Source organism: Equus przewalskii, chromosome 19 (genome assembly GCF_037783145.1).
Source record: "Equus przewalskii isolate Varuska chromosome 19, EquPr2, whole genome shotgun sequence".
Taxonomy (NCBI): Eukaryota; Metazoa; Chordata; class Mammalia; order Perissodactyla; family Equidae; genus Equus; species Equus przewalskii.
This window is the reverse complement of record NC_091849.1, coordinates 24,871,870-24,889,951: the sequence shown is the minus strand read 5'-3', so window position 1 is coordinate 24,889,951 and position 18,082 is coordinate 24,871,870. Positions and strand designations below refer to the sequence as shown.

Sequence of the window (18,082 nt, the reverse complement as noted above, 5' to 3'; positions counted from 1 at the left end):
ATTTTGCAATGAAGTAAACTGTGAACCTGTGGTAAATAAACTGTTGGGGCTTAAAATCTAGAAAAAGCTCAGTTTATAAGTCTGAAGATTGATAACAAATTCATTTAATAAATGTAACTTGACACCACATGCCTGATGGAGGAGATACAGTAGTGAATAATAGTAGTGATGATAATGAAGAGTAGCTTCTCCTCAGTATTCATCAGTTGATGGGAGCATCCTTCAACATCATTGAATGATCAGGGATGGAAATATCCCTTTCCTGGAGATGGATTCTACAAAGTGATAAAAATATCACTAAAGTTCATTTAGCTTTCTTCCTCCCAAATTCTTATTCCACAGACCATCTTTAGCTGCTAAGTTAGGCTTCCTAGAACCTTCAAAGTAGGAGTGATGCAGGGTCAATGAGCTGAGGAGTCGAAAGAAAGATTTCCTGGACTCTCAAGGTCTGGCAGTAGTGCTCTTTTATTTAGAGAATAGTGTGGAATAGCATGGGGACAGGACCCACGGGCAGGAGGAGCTGCTGCTACCACTGCTGCTGCTGCAGACATGGGTGGAGAGTAAAGCTAAATTTAAGGCATAGGTATGTGAGTTATCTCTTTACAAGACAAAGGAAAGAATATGTAAAAAGAGTTGTTAAAATGGTGTCAGCGACAGTAGGGTCTGGTTATTGGGTGGTCCTATAACTTTTAGATAAGAATCAAACCGGATTAAGTAAATGGCAGAAGCCACGACTTAAATGTTATCTTCAGCTAGAGACAAAGGAGGATGTTGGGGGCGGGGGGGGGGGGGGGGGGGGGGGGGGGGGGCAGTTACACAGTTACATGAGGTTGCCAGACAGTAAACAGCTTAAGTTCTTGCCTTTGGCATTGATTAAGAGTTTCTAGAGATAAGGTCATCCCCCTTCTTCCTGGCACAGAGAGGGAGGCATTTTTACAGATGGAGGTTTCCCTTACAAATGTAAATGTTTCCCAACAAAGGGCAAGCAAACTCCACTCCTCAGAGTTGTTTTTATTAAAAGTAACCAGCCCCCTTCTCACCTGCAGTTTTAAAAGTAACCAGCCTAAAATAATCTTCATCAGGAGGATTGGTTCTGGCTCCATGATCATGCATTGCATTGACAGAATAGGTACACATGCGCCCATTATTAGTTAAGAGTTTGGCCTCTAGTCCCCTCACATCCTGTATGATGTAGTTCCTGTAAATTCATTCCCTGGATGGCGTCACCCTGCAGTCAATCCAATGAAGTCCTGGACCTATGGCTCTGACAATCGACTTTGAGGGAACCAAGTGGAATGTGGCCTCCATAGTCACCTACAGTGATCCTCACCCTGAAGTGCCCTGGGAAGAGAACCTCAGGGCTGCACATGGTCCCTTCCCCTGGGGTAATGGGGTAGGAAAAGAAGAACAGGCTTGGGGGTGGGAGTGGGACAGGGGCTGAACCTCTCCCTGGAGCACAACTTTCTGTATGAATTATATAAGTTACTGAATTTGGCCCTGACTCAGTTTCCACATTCTTGAAGTGAGACTACCTCACAGGGTTGTTGTGAGGATTATATGAGTGAAATTCACTTAAAGCCTTTAGCACAGCACCCAGTACATTTTAAGCTATCTATAAATGTTAGTTATTGGTATTCAAATCTGGACTGTTATTCACTTTCCAAGTCACTTTTGGAAAGTTAATTCACTTTTCTGTACCCCTCTTCCCTTATCTATAGAAAGCAGACAATAAAGTGGTAACAAACTCAACTGCCATGTGGAATAATGGAATTAACATCAGTGAAGTGTTTCACACAGTGTGTGCATTTAGTAAGTATTTTATTGTCGTGATGTGTTGCTGTGAAGTAGTAGGCCCTCAGCTCCAGGCTCGGCAGGGGGAAGCAAGGATGTTAGTTCAGTCTGAGGGTCCCCATTCCCATAAGTTGAGCCTAGCGTCACTGTGGGCCTCAGGGAAAGGTCAGACACTAGGTCAGGAAAAAGGGAACACTGCACTCAGGTCAGCACTGGGCAAATTGTCAAGGCAGTGAGATCCAATTTCTTAATTCTGAAAATGGCCCAGAGGCCCAGAGAAGGAGGTGTGCGGGAAGGTGTAGATATGAGATCCATCCACGGCATTGTAGAATGAGACCTCACCAGTCTCATAGTCCAGGAAAACCGCCACTCTTTGAGGAGGGCTGGCAAGTGTCATTTTGGTCCAGAGGTCAGTGAGTGCCCACCTGTTTTTTCCATCAGACAGCCCCACAATCCAGAATCCATTCTGGGTGACATTTCAACCCAATTTTTTCTCTCTACACCCCCTAGCATGTCATTTTTACTGTTCCCACCTCCTTCTCCCAGAAATGTTTCCCTGATGTGAAGCTCTTACAGCCAAGCACATAGTAATGCATAACAAATCTCTTAGGGTTGTCTGGAAAATTCTGGCATGTGTCTGTTCACTGCAGGCTCCTCTGGTCTTCAGAAACAGAAACAGGGAGGATGGATTTTGCTGTGTCCAGGTCCAGAATCACTCCTGCAGAAAGTTTGGGGATAGGCTGTGGGGTCAGTCATTGTTCCTAGACTGAGAGTCCCAGCCTTCAAGACTAGAGTCTTGCTGAGAAGGTCCCAGTCCAGAGCCTAGTCACCCCAGCCTGCCCTGAATGTGACCTTCTCAGCAAGACCGAAAGAACTGCCCAGCGGTCTTGTGTTCAGTGGAGTATAATGCCTAGGTTCAGGGTCTGCCTAACCCAACATTTGCAACCTGGATCCTTCCTTCCATCTTTTTCCTATTTCCTGCCTCCAAATATCTCTGTCCATCTGTGCTTTATAGTCACATAGATTTATACTTCCATCCTTGCTCTACCACTCCTGAGCTGAATGACTTTTTCTTTTTTACAGTCTCTTTTTCCATACACTCAAGCCGTATCGTATCTTTGAGCCTCAATTTCTTTATCCGAAAAATGGGGGAAAAATGCTAATCTCTAGAATGGAAAAAGACATCATATGTTTTATATGTAGCCTAGGGCTGGGCATGGAGGAAGTGCCTGATGTTATAACAGCCCCATGCCTTTTCTGTGCCAGAGGCATATTTGGGGCTTTCTGTGCTCCCAGATCCACTTTCCTCCTTCCTCTACCCTTTTCTGGGCCCCAGGAATCTGTCCTCTATGGACATCATCACTGGGCTCCCCTGCCTCTGGTTACCTGTTGGGTTTGGACAATGGGAGGTACTAGCTGAAGATTGGAAAGAGCAAGAAGAGAGAGGCACAACATTTGTTTCCTCCCATTTCTCCCTGCCAGCATCAGATGGTGATGCTCTCACAAAGACATGACTCCTCCCAGGCAGCCCTGTCCTTGAGCTATAGCTTCCTCTGGGCTGCAGGAACTGCTCCCTCTCCCTATTCCTTCAAGCCTAGGGGTGGTGACAGCTCTCCACCATTGTGAGCCCTGGGGCACTTCACATTCCTTTGTTGGTTTCCCTTAATCCCCTTCCCATCTTTGTAAAGAGTTCCTTTGATAAACCTTCTTCAACCAGCCACTTTGAACATCCCATCTCTTTCTTGTTGGTTTTTTGAATAACCTCTAAAAATGATGCCCTTTCTTCCACCTATCATTCTGGGGATGCAGACAACACGACCAGGCTTTGGTAGGGTGCGGCCGCTGTGCCAGCAGGGTGAGGGCTGGCTGAAAATACCCAGATGCTGTATCTGGAAGATCATTTCTAAAGCTCCAGAAAAGCACAGGTGGCCTCTCCCACAGAAAATGAGCCTCTGGGCCAGATCTGATTATTCCTATTAAGAATGCCAAAGGGTCACACAGCAGAGAAAAGGTTTAAATGCTTAGTACACATGTGCCAGGAAACTCTTGGACATCAGAGTCACTCACCAGCCTACTCCTCAGATTTCTTACTCAATCTACAATGGAAGAAAATTAGAGATGTTACTTGAACTGTGTCGTTTCTGAGTCATGTCCTTTGTCTTTTCTTACACCCATCTAATCTTTCTTTTTGACTCCCACCCCCACCATTCCTACCTTCTCTCTCTGCCTGTTCTATTATCTCCTCCCATCTCCTCCTTAATATCAAGTCTGAGAGCATCAATTGCATGCTGATGATACCACAGGCACCATGTAAGCGATGTCCCAGCTGAGACATGGCAGATCCATTTTGTGTGTATCTACACTCCCATACCTGGGTATAGGTGTCGCTGTGTCTGCGTATGTGTATGTGTACTAGAATCCATGTTTCTTAAACTGTATTATGTCCTGCCTACTTCTGAAAAGCATTGGGCAACTTAGTGAAGAAATTTTGGATACTATTTTTTTTAAAGAGCTCTAATTAATCTATGACAACTGAGCCACAGTGGCCATACCTTTTTTAAGAGATACTTTTCTCTATCCCTCTTCTCGGATTTTCTAAATCTTTTAAATCTTACATTCTTTGTTTTCTTCTCAGCAGCCTACAGACTATGTAAAGAAACTATTGAAGTTCCCAGCATAGAGAAGACCCTTCATCTAAAGAGTTCCGTTCCTCTCCTCCTCCTTTCCTTTCAAGTGCACCCTGGATAATCCCTGGTGCCTTGCTGGGCTGGAAAGTCCGTGGGCCCCTCCTGGAGAGACTGAAAGGCCTTTTCTCCATTAAAAAATCATGACTCCCTCATGCATACTGCAGTCAGCCACTCTTATTTCTTTCCCTCTATAAAGGGATCCAGGATATTTCTCAGCCCTGGGCAGAGTTAGGGGTGAGGAAAGGAGCTGGGAAATATCCAAACGGAGAGTCTGAGATGGAAATTCAGAGAAAATGTCAGAGCCACTCACCTACGAGCCATGATCTGGACCTATGTCCCCCCTGCATGGAAGAAATGTGAAGAGTCATTAAGACACAACGCAGAGATCAAGACATTTGTGGTCTCTGGGGAAATAGGAACTTACAGTATAGAGTCCAGTAGCGCTCTGGAAAATAAGCAGGAAAGAAAAAATTACCGTTATGGGGATGGATCAAGGATTTCCTCAGGAAAATAAACTTACAAATGACCCAGTGCAGGGGTGGGTGCACAGGGTAGGGAGGGGATGAGGTCATGGGGCTCCCTCCAGTAAGCCAGACCCTTAGATTCCCTCCCTGGTCTGATACCTTTTTCCCTTCTTTCCTGCTCCTTTTCTGCCTGGGCTTTTTCTTTTGCCACACGCTCTCTCTCTTTCTCTTGGAATACAGCCTCTTTCTCCTTCTGCTGTCGCCACAGGAAGTAACTCGCCACTGCTAGAAGCAGCAGCAAGATGGGTAGGGTCCCTGACAAAGCCGCGATCCAGGGCTGGGCCCTCCAGAAGAAGGGGTCTGCAATGGAATGGAGCTTTAGCCTCTCACCCCCAGGGCTGGGAAAACAGAGTTGATCTCATGACATTAAATAATTCTTCTCCTCCTAAAGTCTGAGAGAAAACTCTTCCTATAACATAATACTATTACTTGTCTGGTATTACTTGTTTCTCACATGTGAATATGATTTACTTGAGCATCAGAATCATATGTCCTTTCTAATTTAGTTTTTCAATAGGTTACACTTAACATGGTTCAAATGTCAAAAAAATATAAAGAGTCACCCAAGTCTCCCATCTACTCACTTCTCCCTCTCCCCATTTATTAGATTCTCATTAGTCAGCTTAATACAGATGTTGAGAATGTGAACTTTGGAGCTGGAGGGCCTGCATTCAAATTCTGGCTGCTCCACTTAAATGGCAGTGTGATCTTGGACTAATTACTTAACCGTTCTGTTCCTCGTGTCCTAAGCTGAAACATGGGGTAATAATAGTACCTCATTCATAAGTAAAAGGATTAAATTAATGTGTATCAAGTGCCTCACACATAATGAGTGCTATGCAAGTGAATATTCAATTTTAAAAACTCAATAGTATTCTTATTTTTTCTTGTTTACGCCAAAACAGCATTCTACACAAACTACTCTGCGTCTGCTTTTTCTGTTCATCTTGGAGATCCTGCCATATTAATACATAGAGAATGTCAGTGTTTTCTTTCCCAGCTGTGCAAGATTCCATTGCATAAAAGATCCCCAGTGATGAACATTTGCATAGTTTCTAACTTTTTGCTATTATGATTAATTAACCTTTTACAGGGGTCATTTCATATGAAGGCAAGTACCTCTGTCAGAGAAATTGCTAGAAGTGGGATTTTTTATCAATAAATATTTGGAAAAATACTGCTATATTGCCCCCGATAGAAGTTGTGCCAATTTATACCCAAAATATATCAAATTATACCAACAAATGTCTACAGGTGACTGTTTCCCCACAATCCTACCATCAGAATGTGTGATCTATTTCTTTAGTTTTGTTCTGTTTTGTTTTGTTGCCAATATCATCAGTAGAAAATATTTTAAAATATGTTCCTCCATTGAATGAGATTGGGCATCATCTCATGTGTTATTTCCTCTTCTTTGAATTTTGCTCTTTTTTCTACTGGGTAGTTTTATATTCTAAGAAGATTAGCTCTTTCTCTAAGATGTGAAATGTATGTATTTTTATTCCCATTTTGTCGTTGGTCTTTGATTAAGGGTCTGATCTTTACCATTTTCCCTCAGTTCCCATTGCCTGTCACACTTCCTGGCACACAGGAAATACTCAGTAAATATTTGTCATGTAAACAGCTTTATGGGGAAAAAAAAATCTGTGTTGTAAGAAGGGGCTGCAGATCATGCTCTGTGCCTTATATTCACTGCAGAGACCCAAGTCCGCAACAGAGAATCACACACCCTTCTCCTTTCAGTAGCTATAGCTCAGCACAGTATACCTGAGGCTAAGCAGAGTACTGACCTGCAATGGAAATCCTGGCAGTCTTTTCCTGGCTGAGGAGGGGATTTCTGACGATACAGGATACTCCTTCCCCAGAGCTGCCTTTCAGGATCACAGATGATGCAACTCCATACAGACCTGCTCTATCTGCAACCAAAGATGCTGCCACAGCTGGAAGGTCCTCTCCCTTGGCATCTCTCCACTGTATTTGTGGATGAGGATACCAGCCAGCGGAAGTGCACTCCAGACGGATCCCTCCCTCTTCATAATTCTTCGTTTCAATGTGAAGATCAGAACCCAGAGCTGTGGAAGGATAAATGAGCCTGAATTCTTTGCAGTATCCTGTATCAGTGAGGGTCTCAACAGGAACTTCATGTCACACCCACATTAGCTAATTCAAGGAGGATTTCATTAAGGAGCTGTTTACAAAAGTGTGGTCATGTTGATGGGAAAACTACATGGGATAGAGCAATACTCCAGGGCCAGGAACAACGGAGATGTTAAGAATCACCCTTAACCCGAAGGGAGATGGAGAGGAAGCTATTTTGAAGACCTAAAAGAAGCGTGTCATGTATAGAGGGCTTTCTTAAGAAGAGCTGTGATTTTCGGGAAGGGAACACAACCAGCTGGAGATGGTCCTACAGGGAGAATGCCAGGGAAAAACTAGCTAGACCTCTCTCCTCTTTCCCTCCTTCCATCTTCTGCTATGTCTCCCTATTGACCAAACCCAGCCAGAAGCCACAGGGCAAGAGAGAGCCCTGAGAAAGAGAAATGCAACCCTTGACACCTGGACATTGGTCTGGTCTGGGTGTGCTCCTGTTGAACATAAGGAATTTTGTGGAACATCAACATCAGACAAGGGAACTTTGTCACTGTGATGGGTCAAGACAAAAACAAGACCACTCAACAATCCTCTTTGAACACAGAGAAAAACATGAACACTGTCTAAACCACAGTCATGATCAAACATTTCCTTATCCTGGCTATGAGTGACTGCTGTTCCTTGAACAATTACAGCTTTAGCCTCACTCTAATCTTCTTCCTAGATGAGACTTATTAAGACATCTACCCACAGAATCACACCTCCCACCTTCCTGAAAGTATCCAATTCAGAGCAAAAACCCACTTCCATAAACCCTTTCCCAACTCTCCTAACACGAGCCCAAATTTTATACCAAGTCTTCTCTAAAACCCTCTTACTGAGACACCACATAATTCACACACGGTGTGCATTCTCCTTCCCTGTAACAGGTATTAAACACAACTTGGTCAACTCTGGCTGTGTTCCGCGGTTCCTTTGATTAGAGAACATACCACAGGTACTGTCCTACAGTTCAGCCTCCCAGGACACACAGATGTGTGTACCTGGAGGGGTCATAGAAGATATCTGTAATACAACTGAACCCAAACAACAGTGTGCCGTCACTGAGGAGATATTTTCCTATCCTCCCTATCCCTGATCTTCCACTTCGCTGCTTAGACTCAAGTGGCCAGTATGAGGGAGCTCCTTACTTGATATTATAGGGTACAGGAGAGATTTTTTCCTGGGGGAAATCCTGTATCTTTCCAAAGGCCCAGAGAAACAAAGGGAGAAGGCAGTGGAGTCAGTTCCTAGTGACCAGCCAGGATGCTCTGTAGTGGATTTGGAAGATGAACTCTGCATCCCATCCTGTCCCGGTCCCATAAGAAACAAGCTCAGAACTAAACTGGGAGGCTCACCTGCAACCTCCAGCTCCACCATGGCTTTTTCAGAGAAGTTTTCATCTTGGAAATAACACTGGTAGTCTCCACTGTCAGAGAGTCCGACGTCATAAATTCGGAGAGTAGCCTTCCCTTCAGTGATGTCATCTTTTAAAATCGAAGTTCTCCCTCGATACTCTGCCATCTGTTGGTCTTCTACTTCCTTCCCATTTGCATACTCATATACTACCTCCCTAAGGCTGGATCTCACCCACAACAGCTTCATGGTCTCCGCGCTCATCTTTGGGGACAGATGACAGGGCAGATCAGCATCTTCACCCACCATGGCCAGGATGGGCTCAGGGGGTCCAATCACAGAAAACTGAGCTGGTCAGTAAAAGGAGAAGCTCCATCAGAGAGAGTTGAGACCATGGGGGTAAAGGGATGATCTCATGCAGTGAGAATTAGTGTACGAAAATCCTAGAAAGGAACAGGTCCTAGCAGAAGTACAATTTGTCTTAATGGCATGTGAACCTTCAGTTTAGGATGGTACTTTTAGGCATGAGGAGTTGTCAGAGGTTCTGACTGGGCACTAATAGGTAATTGCTTCAGATAGGTAAAAGCAGAATGTTCCCTACCTGAGCAAGGGGTAAGCAGCTGGAACAAGACGAAGCCAACAAGGAGGCTGAGCAGAGGGAAATCCAGGGAACTTGCCATTTTCGTCTGTGCTGCAGAGAGATGATGGAAAGAGTCAGACAGAAACCATGACCTGGAACTCGAAGGATATGGTGAATTCCAATTCAAACCTCCACCTCCCCAGTGCTGACTCAGGGTGAGACACACAGTCACTAGTGTGGTGTCTCAAGATATTCTTGTACCAAAATGTCTGCTTGGGAGTCTCTTAACCCTTGAGTTCCAACAGAGAAAATCCCCCATAAAAATACGTCATGTTAAATGTGCATACATTTAACATATAAATATTATGTACGTAGTAGTAACTATACATACATTAACCCTAACCCATCTGGAAATCTTCACCTCTACTGTCCATATATGCTCAGAATCCTTCTACTTTCCCTGTTACAGTCAGGTCCAAGCCTCTAGCATCACACTCTGATTAATTCAGGACCCTCTTCTCTGGGTTCCCTGATTCCACAGGTGTCCCCTACAGTGACCCCACACGTGGCCCCTACAGCTCAACACATGAGACAGAATGTTCCTTGAGTCACATCATGTCCCTCCTCTGCTCAGCACCTTCCAGTAGCTCCCACTTCACTAAATAGATGCTGAAGGCCTCACAATGGTCAACATGGCCCTCCAGGACCTGAACCTCTCACTTCATCTCCCCTACTCTCCACATCTGCTCCAGCCACACTGCCTTTCTTGCTGGTCCTTGAACAGGCCAGGACAGAGGACATCGGCCCTGATTCTTCCCTCTACCTGGAACCCTCTTCCCCCAGACATCCACAAGGCTCACTCTCTCACCTCTTTCAAGTCTTTCCTCTAAAGTTAGTTCCTCCATGAGACCTTCTCTGACCACAGGATTATGGCAAACTTCTCTCATCCACCTGAGCCTGCTCTCTTTTCCCCACTGAACTTTGACAATCTAACATATCATTTGTTTACTGTCTGTTTCCATCTGCTTGAATGGAAGCTCCACAAAGCAAGAATATTGGTCTATTTTGTTTCCCAATGTGTAATGAGCCCCTAGAACAGTGTGTGGCTCACATGGAACCCTCAGTAAATATTTGTTGAATGAGTTAATGGATGAGGGGTAACATATCAATGCATCAATACTCACTAGCATTTTAAATCAATTTAGATGATCAGAGTAACTGATTGCTATTGACAGGAGGGGAGGTTAAGAGTTATGAAGACAAATTTCTACCTCTTCAATGATTTTCTCATTTGGTATGTCTTAGAGAGCAGAGATGGTCTCCTGTGTCCCACTGAGACATGACTATATTAATATACTCATTCTCATTTTTCAAATAAGTGGTTTCAAGGAGCAAGCATGTCCTGGATGTGGATGTAAAAGTTTAACAACTCAGTGTGGCTCAGTGCACAATTTTCACACTTGTTCTTTCAGGGAGAAATATCCCTTGGAAGGAAATCATTCATTTCCTGTCTTCCCACTTCCCTGGTGTTCATGAATGTTCCTGGCACATGGCCTTTGAGCTCACCAGCAATGGATAAGTTCCCTGGTCTCCATCTTTCCACTGCTAGAGAATTGTCTTTTCAAGGCAGAGTTGTAAGAACTGGCACTTGCAAAGTTGGGACAAATATGTCAGGCCAGGAGCAAACAGCAGCCCAAGAAAGCTCACGCCTCTAGGAGGTGATAAGTTTCTCTCAGTTCAGATGCAGAGACCCTGAAACTCCCCACTCCCAGCTCAGTGTTCCCAACTTTATCTTGGCTCAGAGAAGAAATTCCACTATCATTTAGGCATGGTCTGTGGCATCTATGTGAACTTTTGTGATAAGGGAAGTGTGGGGTCCTTGCCAGCTGGCAAGGCATGATTCTAGCTGGAGTTCTAGCTTGGCTTCCATCCTAACCAGCCCAGAGTTGGCTGCATCCCTAGATAGTGGAGAGCCTGAGAGCAGGCCTAGGAGGATTACTCAGAGACAGGAACGAGATCTCTAGACCTAGCTTCCTCCCTTGGTGCTCTCCCATCATACATCTTCTTCTCTGAAGATGACAGCTGGAATGGGGTACTGATAAATGACTTGAGGCTATACCCATCTAGAGAACAACACTGTGGACTCCTCTAAGCCCCAAACTAAGACCATCACCCAGTTCAAATCACACCTCCATCTGACTCTAGTTAAAATCCAGGCAGACTCCCTGTTAGACACTCCAGTGAGTCAGAGGCTGAAGCCACCACTTCTGAATCACAAATCTAGTGAATGGGAGAGCTAGGACTAAGATCAGGTCTCACTTATCTTCTCATTCATTCATTCAACAAATATTTACTGAGTACACACTGAATGCTAGGCCCATTATGTGTTAGGTATAGGAACAGAAAGGGAGTGGAAACTAATTAGTGGCTCTATGAATCACAAGATGTGTGATCTCAAGTCATGTGACAAAACCTATTGATCTCCATTCACAGATGAAACAATGTGAAATATGAACTTTAGAATGTGCAGAATTGGCCCAGTGATTCCACTTCCAGATATCTGGTCCAGTAAAGCACTTGCATGGGTTGAGATAAAAGCATGTGTAAGGATGACACTGCAGCATTATTCTTAAAAGTAAAAAAGTGATCAACAACCTAACTAGCCATCCATAGGAGACTGGTTAGTGAAATAATGACTCATCCTTATGAAGAAATTCAACATGCCAGTTAAACTAATTTACAGTCACTAACCCAGATAATCAGGATATATTAAGTGAACAAAAAGTACATTGCACAACAATACTAATGATTCTATTTAAAAAAAATGTATATATCATTGCCTTAAAAAGGTCTAAAAGGACACATGCTACACTGAGAATTGGGAACTGAGTGAAAAATACTTTTTTCCTTTGTGCTCTATATTTTGAAAATTATTTGAGTGTATGAAATTTTAAAAATTTTCGTGTGTAACTTAACAATTAAAAATTGTTGCAAGTAAGTATAGCAACTACATCATAATTAACTGTTCAGAAACTACCTACTCCTCAAAAACAGACAGGCATTAGTCCCAAGTCACAGTACCTGCAAGTCCCGGAAGTGCCAGGGGGACAAGGGAGCAGAGGCCTGTGCAGCGGGCACTCCTTCGGACGCTTGCCTGAAACCTGGACACACCCTCGGACAGAATATTGCCTTTCAATCCATCCTCTTCTCTTCAAACTGTTCTCTATGCTGCTGGAGAGAGGAAAGTATTATTATTATTATAATAGGAAACATTTTCTTTGCTGTCCTCAGAGTAGGGAATATATTTTCACTTATCTTTTAGGATATTTATTGTTTTTTGCTCCAATTTCAGTCAATTTTAAAATGGAGAAAAATATAAAAGAATAAAATTTAAATGATCTGTAATGATCACATATACTTCATTTCACGGGATTATAAATATTTCTGGAAGTATTTTGTCCATACACACACACACACATATATATATGTATATATATATACTCCGAATGCCTTAAAAATGTTTCATCCTTTGACCCAGAAATTCCACATGTAGGAATTACTCTTAAAGAAAATAATCAGGTTTTAACAAAAGATTTATGTTTAAGCCTGTTCATCATCGTAAACTCTACAACAGCAACATGTAGATACAATTTAAATATCCAAATTGGATTGAATGGTGTTCGGTTTTTAATAAAAACTCTTTATTAAAAGCTTGATTCATATGACTGTAGGGAAATCCCTTTATGATAGGACAATATGTTGTTTAACCATCCTCATATATGTATACATATGTTGTATACAGAGGTTGGTTCAGTTTTTTCTACATTACCAATAATTCTCTAGTGAACATCTTTACATATGAATTTTAAGACACATCTCTTTTTATAATCTATTAAGATATATTCCAGAGATGACCAGGAGAGATTATAAGAGTCCTTGGCTCCTTTCTGACCACAGTAAGTTCCTAAGAACATGCAGTTGTTAAGGTCCTTCATTCAGCTCGTCTCCAAATTTCCCAATGCAGGTCCTTACCTTTTGCACTGCCTCCTCACCCCCATCCCCTCACCACACACACAAGCACCAAACCCCTTTTTCTGGGTGAGGACTTCCCTGCACCCACTCTCAGGTGTTTAGCCTCTCTCCTTCCAGGGCCTGTGGCCCTGGCTTTTACCATTTCCCCCCACTTACCACTTGGCATTCCCATCTGAAGATCACAGCCCACAGAGTGAAGGGAATCAGTAGTTCTCTATTATAGTTAACAGCCTTCTCTTGAAGAAAGGGAAGAGAAAGAAAGGCTGCTCACTGTGAGATACAGTAACAGAGTCTCTGTTTGATAAAATAAGTTTTTTGATTGGTTCAGAGGGGTGTTTCTTATCAGTTGCTGGACAGAAACCAGTGAGGAGGTTAGAATGAAAACTGAAACTATATTGGATTCTATAAAATGAGGAAAAATTCCAGCCCTCACTCTCACACTGTTTACCTCTCTCTGTGTTTACCTATTTGCATCATTCACATATATGTTTGTGTATAGGCAATATTTCATTATATATGCCTGTTTTATGTCTTTTACATCATAATAGATTCATGAGCAGAACTATGCAGAAAAATTTAAAAGTTTTAATGTATGAAGAAAGGAAGATGTGCATTAATTAAAATGTTTCTGAATCTGGAGAAAGTGACATCAGCATCATAGCAGAGTGAGCTCTCCCAGTGATCTGTCCCTTCCACCACACAATGAAAAAGACATTCATACTCCAACAGAGGACATCTGCACAACACAAAAGGTGTCTGGGAGATCCACACAGCCATACGACCGAGGTTGGAGAGGCTGGAGGCCCCCTTAGAGGAGGTGGAATGGGGTAAGAGAAAATCTGGCTCTCTCCCCCAAAAGACTGCCATTGGGGACAGTGTGCAGCCTCTGAGAGAGGGAGGGATGCCTGTTTTCGGGAATATCAAAGGTCCCCAAGTTCCCTTGCAACCTAGGGGCAAAGCCCCTACTGAAGTGAAAGCTATTGCTGGGGTGAATTCATCAGGCCAACACACCAGGAGAACAGATAGTGAGGGCAGAGCAAGAAAATCCTGAGAGCATGCAGAAGAAAGCAACCCTCCCCCCACCCTCTGACCACCGGCTACAGCGCCAGGGATCCTGCCCAAATGCAGAGGGCTCAGAATATGCAGCTCTTGATCACCACCCAGTGGCGATAGGTGGTAACTGTGACCAAATAATACCACCATGTGAAAGAACAAAGTCACGCCCTCTGGCAGTATCCAAAATTATATTAAATTTCCAGACCAGAAAAAAAATGACAAGTACCCAGAAATAAGTAGTGAAGACACAGAAATATGTTATTTAAATGATAGAGAATTCAAAATAGCTATCATCAAAAGACTCAGTGAGTTAAAAAAGAATGCAGAGAAACAATTCAATGAGTTCAGGAGCTACTTCACAAAAGAGATTGAAACTATAAAGAAGAACCAATCAAATGAAAGGCACAATGGAAGATATAAAATAAAATATGGATTCCCTGAATGCTCCAGTGGACATCATAGAGGAACCAATCAGCATAATCAATGTGTTGTTTATGCTGGTTGTTTTCCAGATTTCTTGTCTGTTTCCTGATATTTATTTAGTCTTAAGTCTTCAAAGTCTTAAGAGGAAAAGGACAGCAGTACCTCTTGGAGGAAGGGAAGCAGAAACCAGAGGGTAGAGTGGTCATTGGCGACAGCTCTGAAGAGAAGGGCTGTGGTAAACTGAGTCCCAGGGATCTGTGATAAAAGAAGAGAAAAAAAAATGTGAGAGGCAGTCTGTGCTGATAAGGGGCCCTGGGCTAAGCAGTAGAAAGGACTTTCCCTGAGGGGTAGGAGGGAAAGAAGCCCACCTGGGTGGGTGGTGGCAGCCTTGAGGAGTCAAGGGTGCACAGGAGGAAGAACAGGCTGACAGGAAACATTGTAAAAACATTTGGGTCATCCATGAGGTGTGAGTCAGAGATACTGAGATTACCCGGGTTAAGTTGAGATTGCATAGGAACGAGCAAGGCCTCTGGGGAAAAAAATCAGGATAAATTCACCTATTAAATGAGGCAGGTGAAGTCTAAGAGTAAAACCGAGAATTCCGATTTACTCACCACCCACTTTCTGGGATTTTCTCCAGCCTCAAGTAGAACAAAGAAACCTCATGAGATAACTGGCACTTGAGAGGGTCTCAAATCCTACACAGAGGAGAGGGAAGCAGAGAACTTACTGAGCTCTCTGTGGAGTTTCTCTGCAAAAGGACAAGAAGGTAATCAGTGCCTCTGGGAGACCCCTTCCTGGGCTGTGTGTGCAGTGAGTCCTGGGAGCTGTCCCAGAACTAGGAACACTGGGGCACAGTCAGGATCACAGGTGGGGAAGCAAATGGAGCAGGGTTGGTGGTAGTGAGTGAGGAAGGACTGCTTTAAACAGCTCAATTAAAACATCCCCTGATCTTCTTCATCTTTGTCCTCTCCCTTTCCCTCTGTCCAACCGCCTGTTCCACAGTCTTCTTTGGACCTCACTGCCTAGGTCTTCGGATTGCTTTACCTTTGGTCTGGCATTCTCACTCTTTCTCCCAATGAAGTTTCCAGATGAAACCCAGTGCACCCCTCAGGAGAAGATCCAGAAGAAACAAGATTGAAGTCTGAGCTGCCACCCAACGATAGTCCTTCAGGAAGAGAGTGCCTGAGCTCGAATTGCTGAGTATTATTCCTGCAGAGAAGAGTAGAATAGGACCAAATACAGCAGAGTGCTGGAGGCACAGAGGATGCCTCAAGGACTCTCCAAGATTCTTGTTCCTGCCCAATGAAAGGGAGGGGCCTGTCTGCGATAGTGACTCCAGCCTTGCCCCATTGTCTTCCACAGATGGTTGGGAAATGAAGAAACATAGTCATTGGGAAAATATATATATATATATATAAAAAATACCCTGGTACTTAAATCAAGGAGGCACAATTTTCTCCTGAAGTTTTGATCTGAAACTGAGATCTGGAGGAATGGGTGGACACTGTTCCTTTTTCCTCAAATCATGGAAAGAGGTGTCTTCCACTGAGAATCATCTTGAAAGTGGGAGACCCTCAAGTTACGTGCAATTGTGGAATGCAGTATATTTTTTGCAGGAAAGGATGACAGTAGGAATGAGAATGCTGAATCCTTGTCCTAACTCTGCTGCTTTTTCCATGTCTGGTTTCAGACAAGCCATCTCATGTCTGTCTTGATTCCTGCCTGTAAACTGGAGAGTTCAATCACGTTACCCGTGCTATTGACACTGCCAGATCAAGAAGAAAACTTTCAGAAAAGAACTTGACCATCTAGATGAACTTTTATGCATGTGTTTCTTGTGAATTTTCCTCTGCACCCAACACACACTAGTCATTTAGTAAGTATACAATAAAAACCATAGAGTTGAGAAAAATGAAACTGTGAATCTTTTGTTTGTCTCTCAGAAAAAGGATTCCATGTGACTAGAAAGCCTTTTCAAACAGGTGTTAGAAATTCACTGAAATATCCTATTCATAGAAAAATTTAAATTAACAAAACAAAAAGTACCCTTACAGCCAGAACAGAGTCACAAAGAGACATAAACATAACAGTCTAGGTCCAATGCATGCCCCAGAACAAATTTCCTCCAAATAGCTGAGAAACATTGTTGCATTGAAGATTAAAGGAATAGGGAAAAATCAGGTGTTATTATCTTCCTAATACAGTGGCATTTTTATTAATGAAGTAGTTTCTGTTAGTTTGTCCTGAAACTTAAACACCATGTTTTCTGTTTGGTTAGTCATTATCTTCCACAGAAGCCCACAGACAACTTCCTCATTTGCTGTGTTTGTGTTCTTCCTCTTTAAAGTTTAACCCTGATTAGGTGCTGTTTTGTATGATTTACTAGCTCTTTCCTACTGGTAACAACTTTAGAGTGAAATCCCTGTATGTCCTGCTAAAAGATAATTTTCAAAAAAGATACATATGTAAAAAGAACATGTGTCAAAGATTTCATTTAGCTTATTAATTAATGAGGAACCCAGTAAAATCTTAAGAATGGTTCAAATGAGGATTTGATTTACAGAAACTTATATTCTCTATCAAAGAGAAGTCGTGTGCATTGCCATGGACAGGAATCATCTGTATTACTGTCAGTGTTCTATGAGTTAACATCTGTCTCTACAAAGTTATAAAACAGCCTAGAAAAAGAAACAAGGGCATACTCCTACAGAATCAGAGATCCCAGGTGTGAGGTATTCCATTGAAACGATACCCAGTCAGCTTTTCGATGATCTGAAAGTCTCTTACAATTTTTCCTGGCAGTTTTTCTTTCTTTCTTTCTCCTACAGTGTTGAGGATGAAGCAGGCTGTGGTGGTTCACACAAAGGCAGCAGATATTAGATAAAATATGAAACAGATGAACATACTGTTTCCCAAGAAATGCTGCCTATGTGGTGCTTGAAAAAGATCAAAGGAGATTTCCAGAAGTGATTCAGATCATTTGCAAAGGACTTAAGATGAAGAGAGAGGACTACACACACACATACCCTCCGTCCCTTTAAACAGAGTCCTCACCTGCCTCCTTCTGTCCAGCAGTGGCTTCAGTGAAGTCACCTCCTTGTAAAATGGCGAGTATTCAAGGACTGACTTGGCATCTCCTAGTGGAAGTGCTACAGGCCTCTCTTCTGTGGTGCTGATGGGTCCCGTCCTTGTCGAGCCCATGACCAGAGCGGATGCACCTACAGCTGTTGTACCTCCATGTGCTTGAGTCTCACCTCCAGGGAGAGGGGCAGGGGAGCTCGCTGTCCTTCACATTTTGGCCGGAAGATCAGTCACCTCAGGGGTCACTCCCTGCCCATGGAGCCGGTTACCAACCAGTAAGAGGAAGACGAGGTGGAGACATGTGAGTAAAGGAGCACCCTGGACTAACCTCAAGATGGGTCGTGCTCTCCCTCAGAAGTCTGGCGAATAGACACAATCTGAGACCTGCTTTATTTTGTCCATAAAACTTATCGTGCTAT

The 18,082-nt window shown here is 43.2% G+C and overlaps 2 protein-coding genes and 1 pseudogene across 11 annotated transcripts in view; all 3 read right to left on the bottom strand.

Moving 5' to 3' along the window:
* Positions 1–1,801: 1,801 nt before the first annotated feature.
* On the bottom strand, positions 1,802–4,126 carry LOC139077423 (butyrophilin subfamily 3 member A3-like; annotated as a pseudogene).
* LOC103562016 (butyrophilin subfamily 3 member A3-like) overlaps positions 1,802–18,082 on the bottom strand; it is a 74,142-nt gene continuing 57,861 nt past the window's right edge. Inside the window, exon 12 of the transcript XR_011529927.1 lies at positions 1,802–4,788. The gene's annotated coding sequence lies outside the window, so the exon portion shown is untranslated. The remainder of the gene's footprint in view (positions 4,789–18,082) is intronic.
* The window catches only part of LOC103542445 (butyrophilin subfamily 3 member A2-like), a 29,801-nt gene continuing 13,520 nt past the window's right edge, over positions 1,802–18,082 (bottom strand). The window contains exons 3-14 of one of the 10 annotated variants that reach the window (XM_070585257.1): positions 15,627–15,791; positions 15,194–15,330; positions 14,742–14,834; positions 12,150–12,296; positions 9,090–9,179; positions 8,491–8,838; positions 6,793–7,074; positions 5,102–5,302; positions 4,903–4,923; positions 4,789–4,819; positions 3,859–3,887; positions 1,802–2,509 (exon numbers count right to left, since the gene is read on the bottom strand). In XM_070585257.1, coding sequence (XP_070441358.1) covers positions 4,809–4,819; positions 4,903–4,923; positions 5,102–5,302; positions 6,793–7,074; positions 8,491–8,838; positions 9,090–9,168 — 942 coding nt within the window. In that variant the 5' untranslated portion in view covers positions 9,169–9,179; positions 12,150–12,296; positions 14,742–14,834; positions 15,194–15,330; positions 15,627–15,791 and the 3' untranslated portion in view covers positions 1,802–2,509; positions 3,859–3,887; positions 4,789–4,808. Of the gene's footprint in view, positions 3,888–4,788; positions 4,924–5,101; positions 5,303–6,792; positions 7,075–8,490; positions 8,839–9,089; positions 9,180–12,149; positions 12,300–13,256; positions 13,417–14,741; positions 14,835–15,193; positions 15,331–15,626; positions 15,792–18,082 lie in introns of those variants that run through there. The other 9 variants (XM_070585259.1, XM_070585256.1, XM_070585260.1 and 6 more) reach the window with 9 other exon arrangements.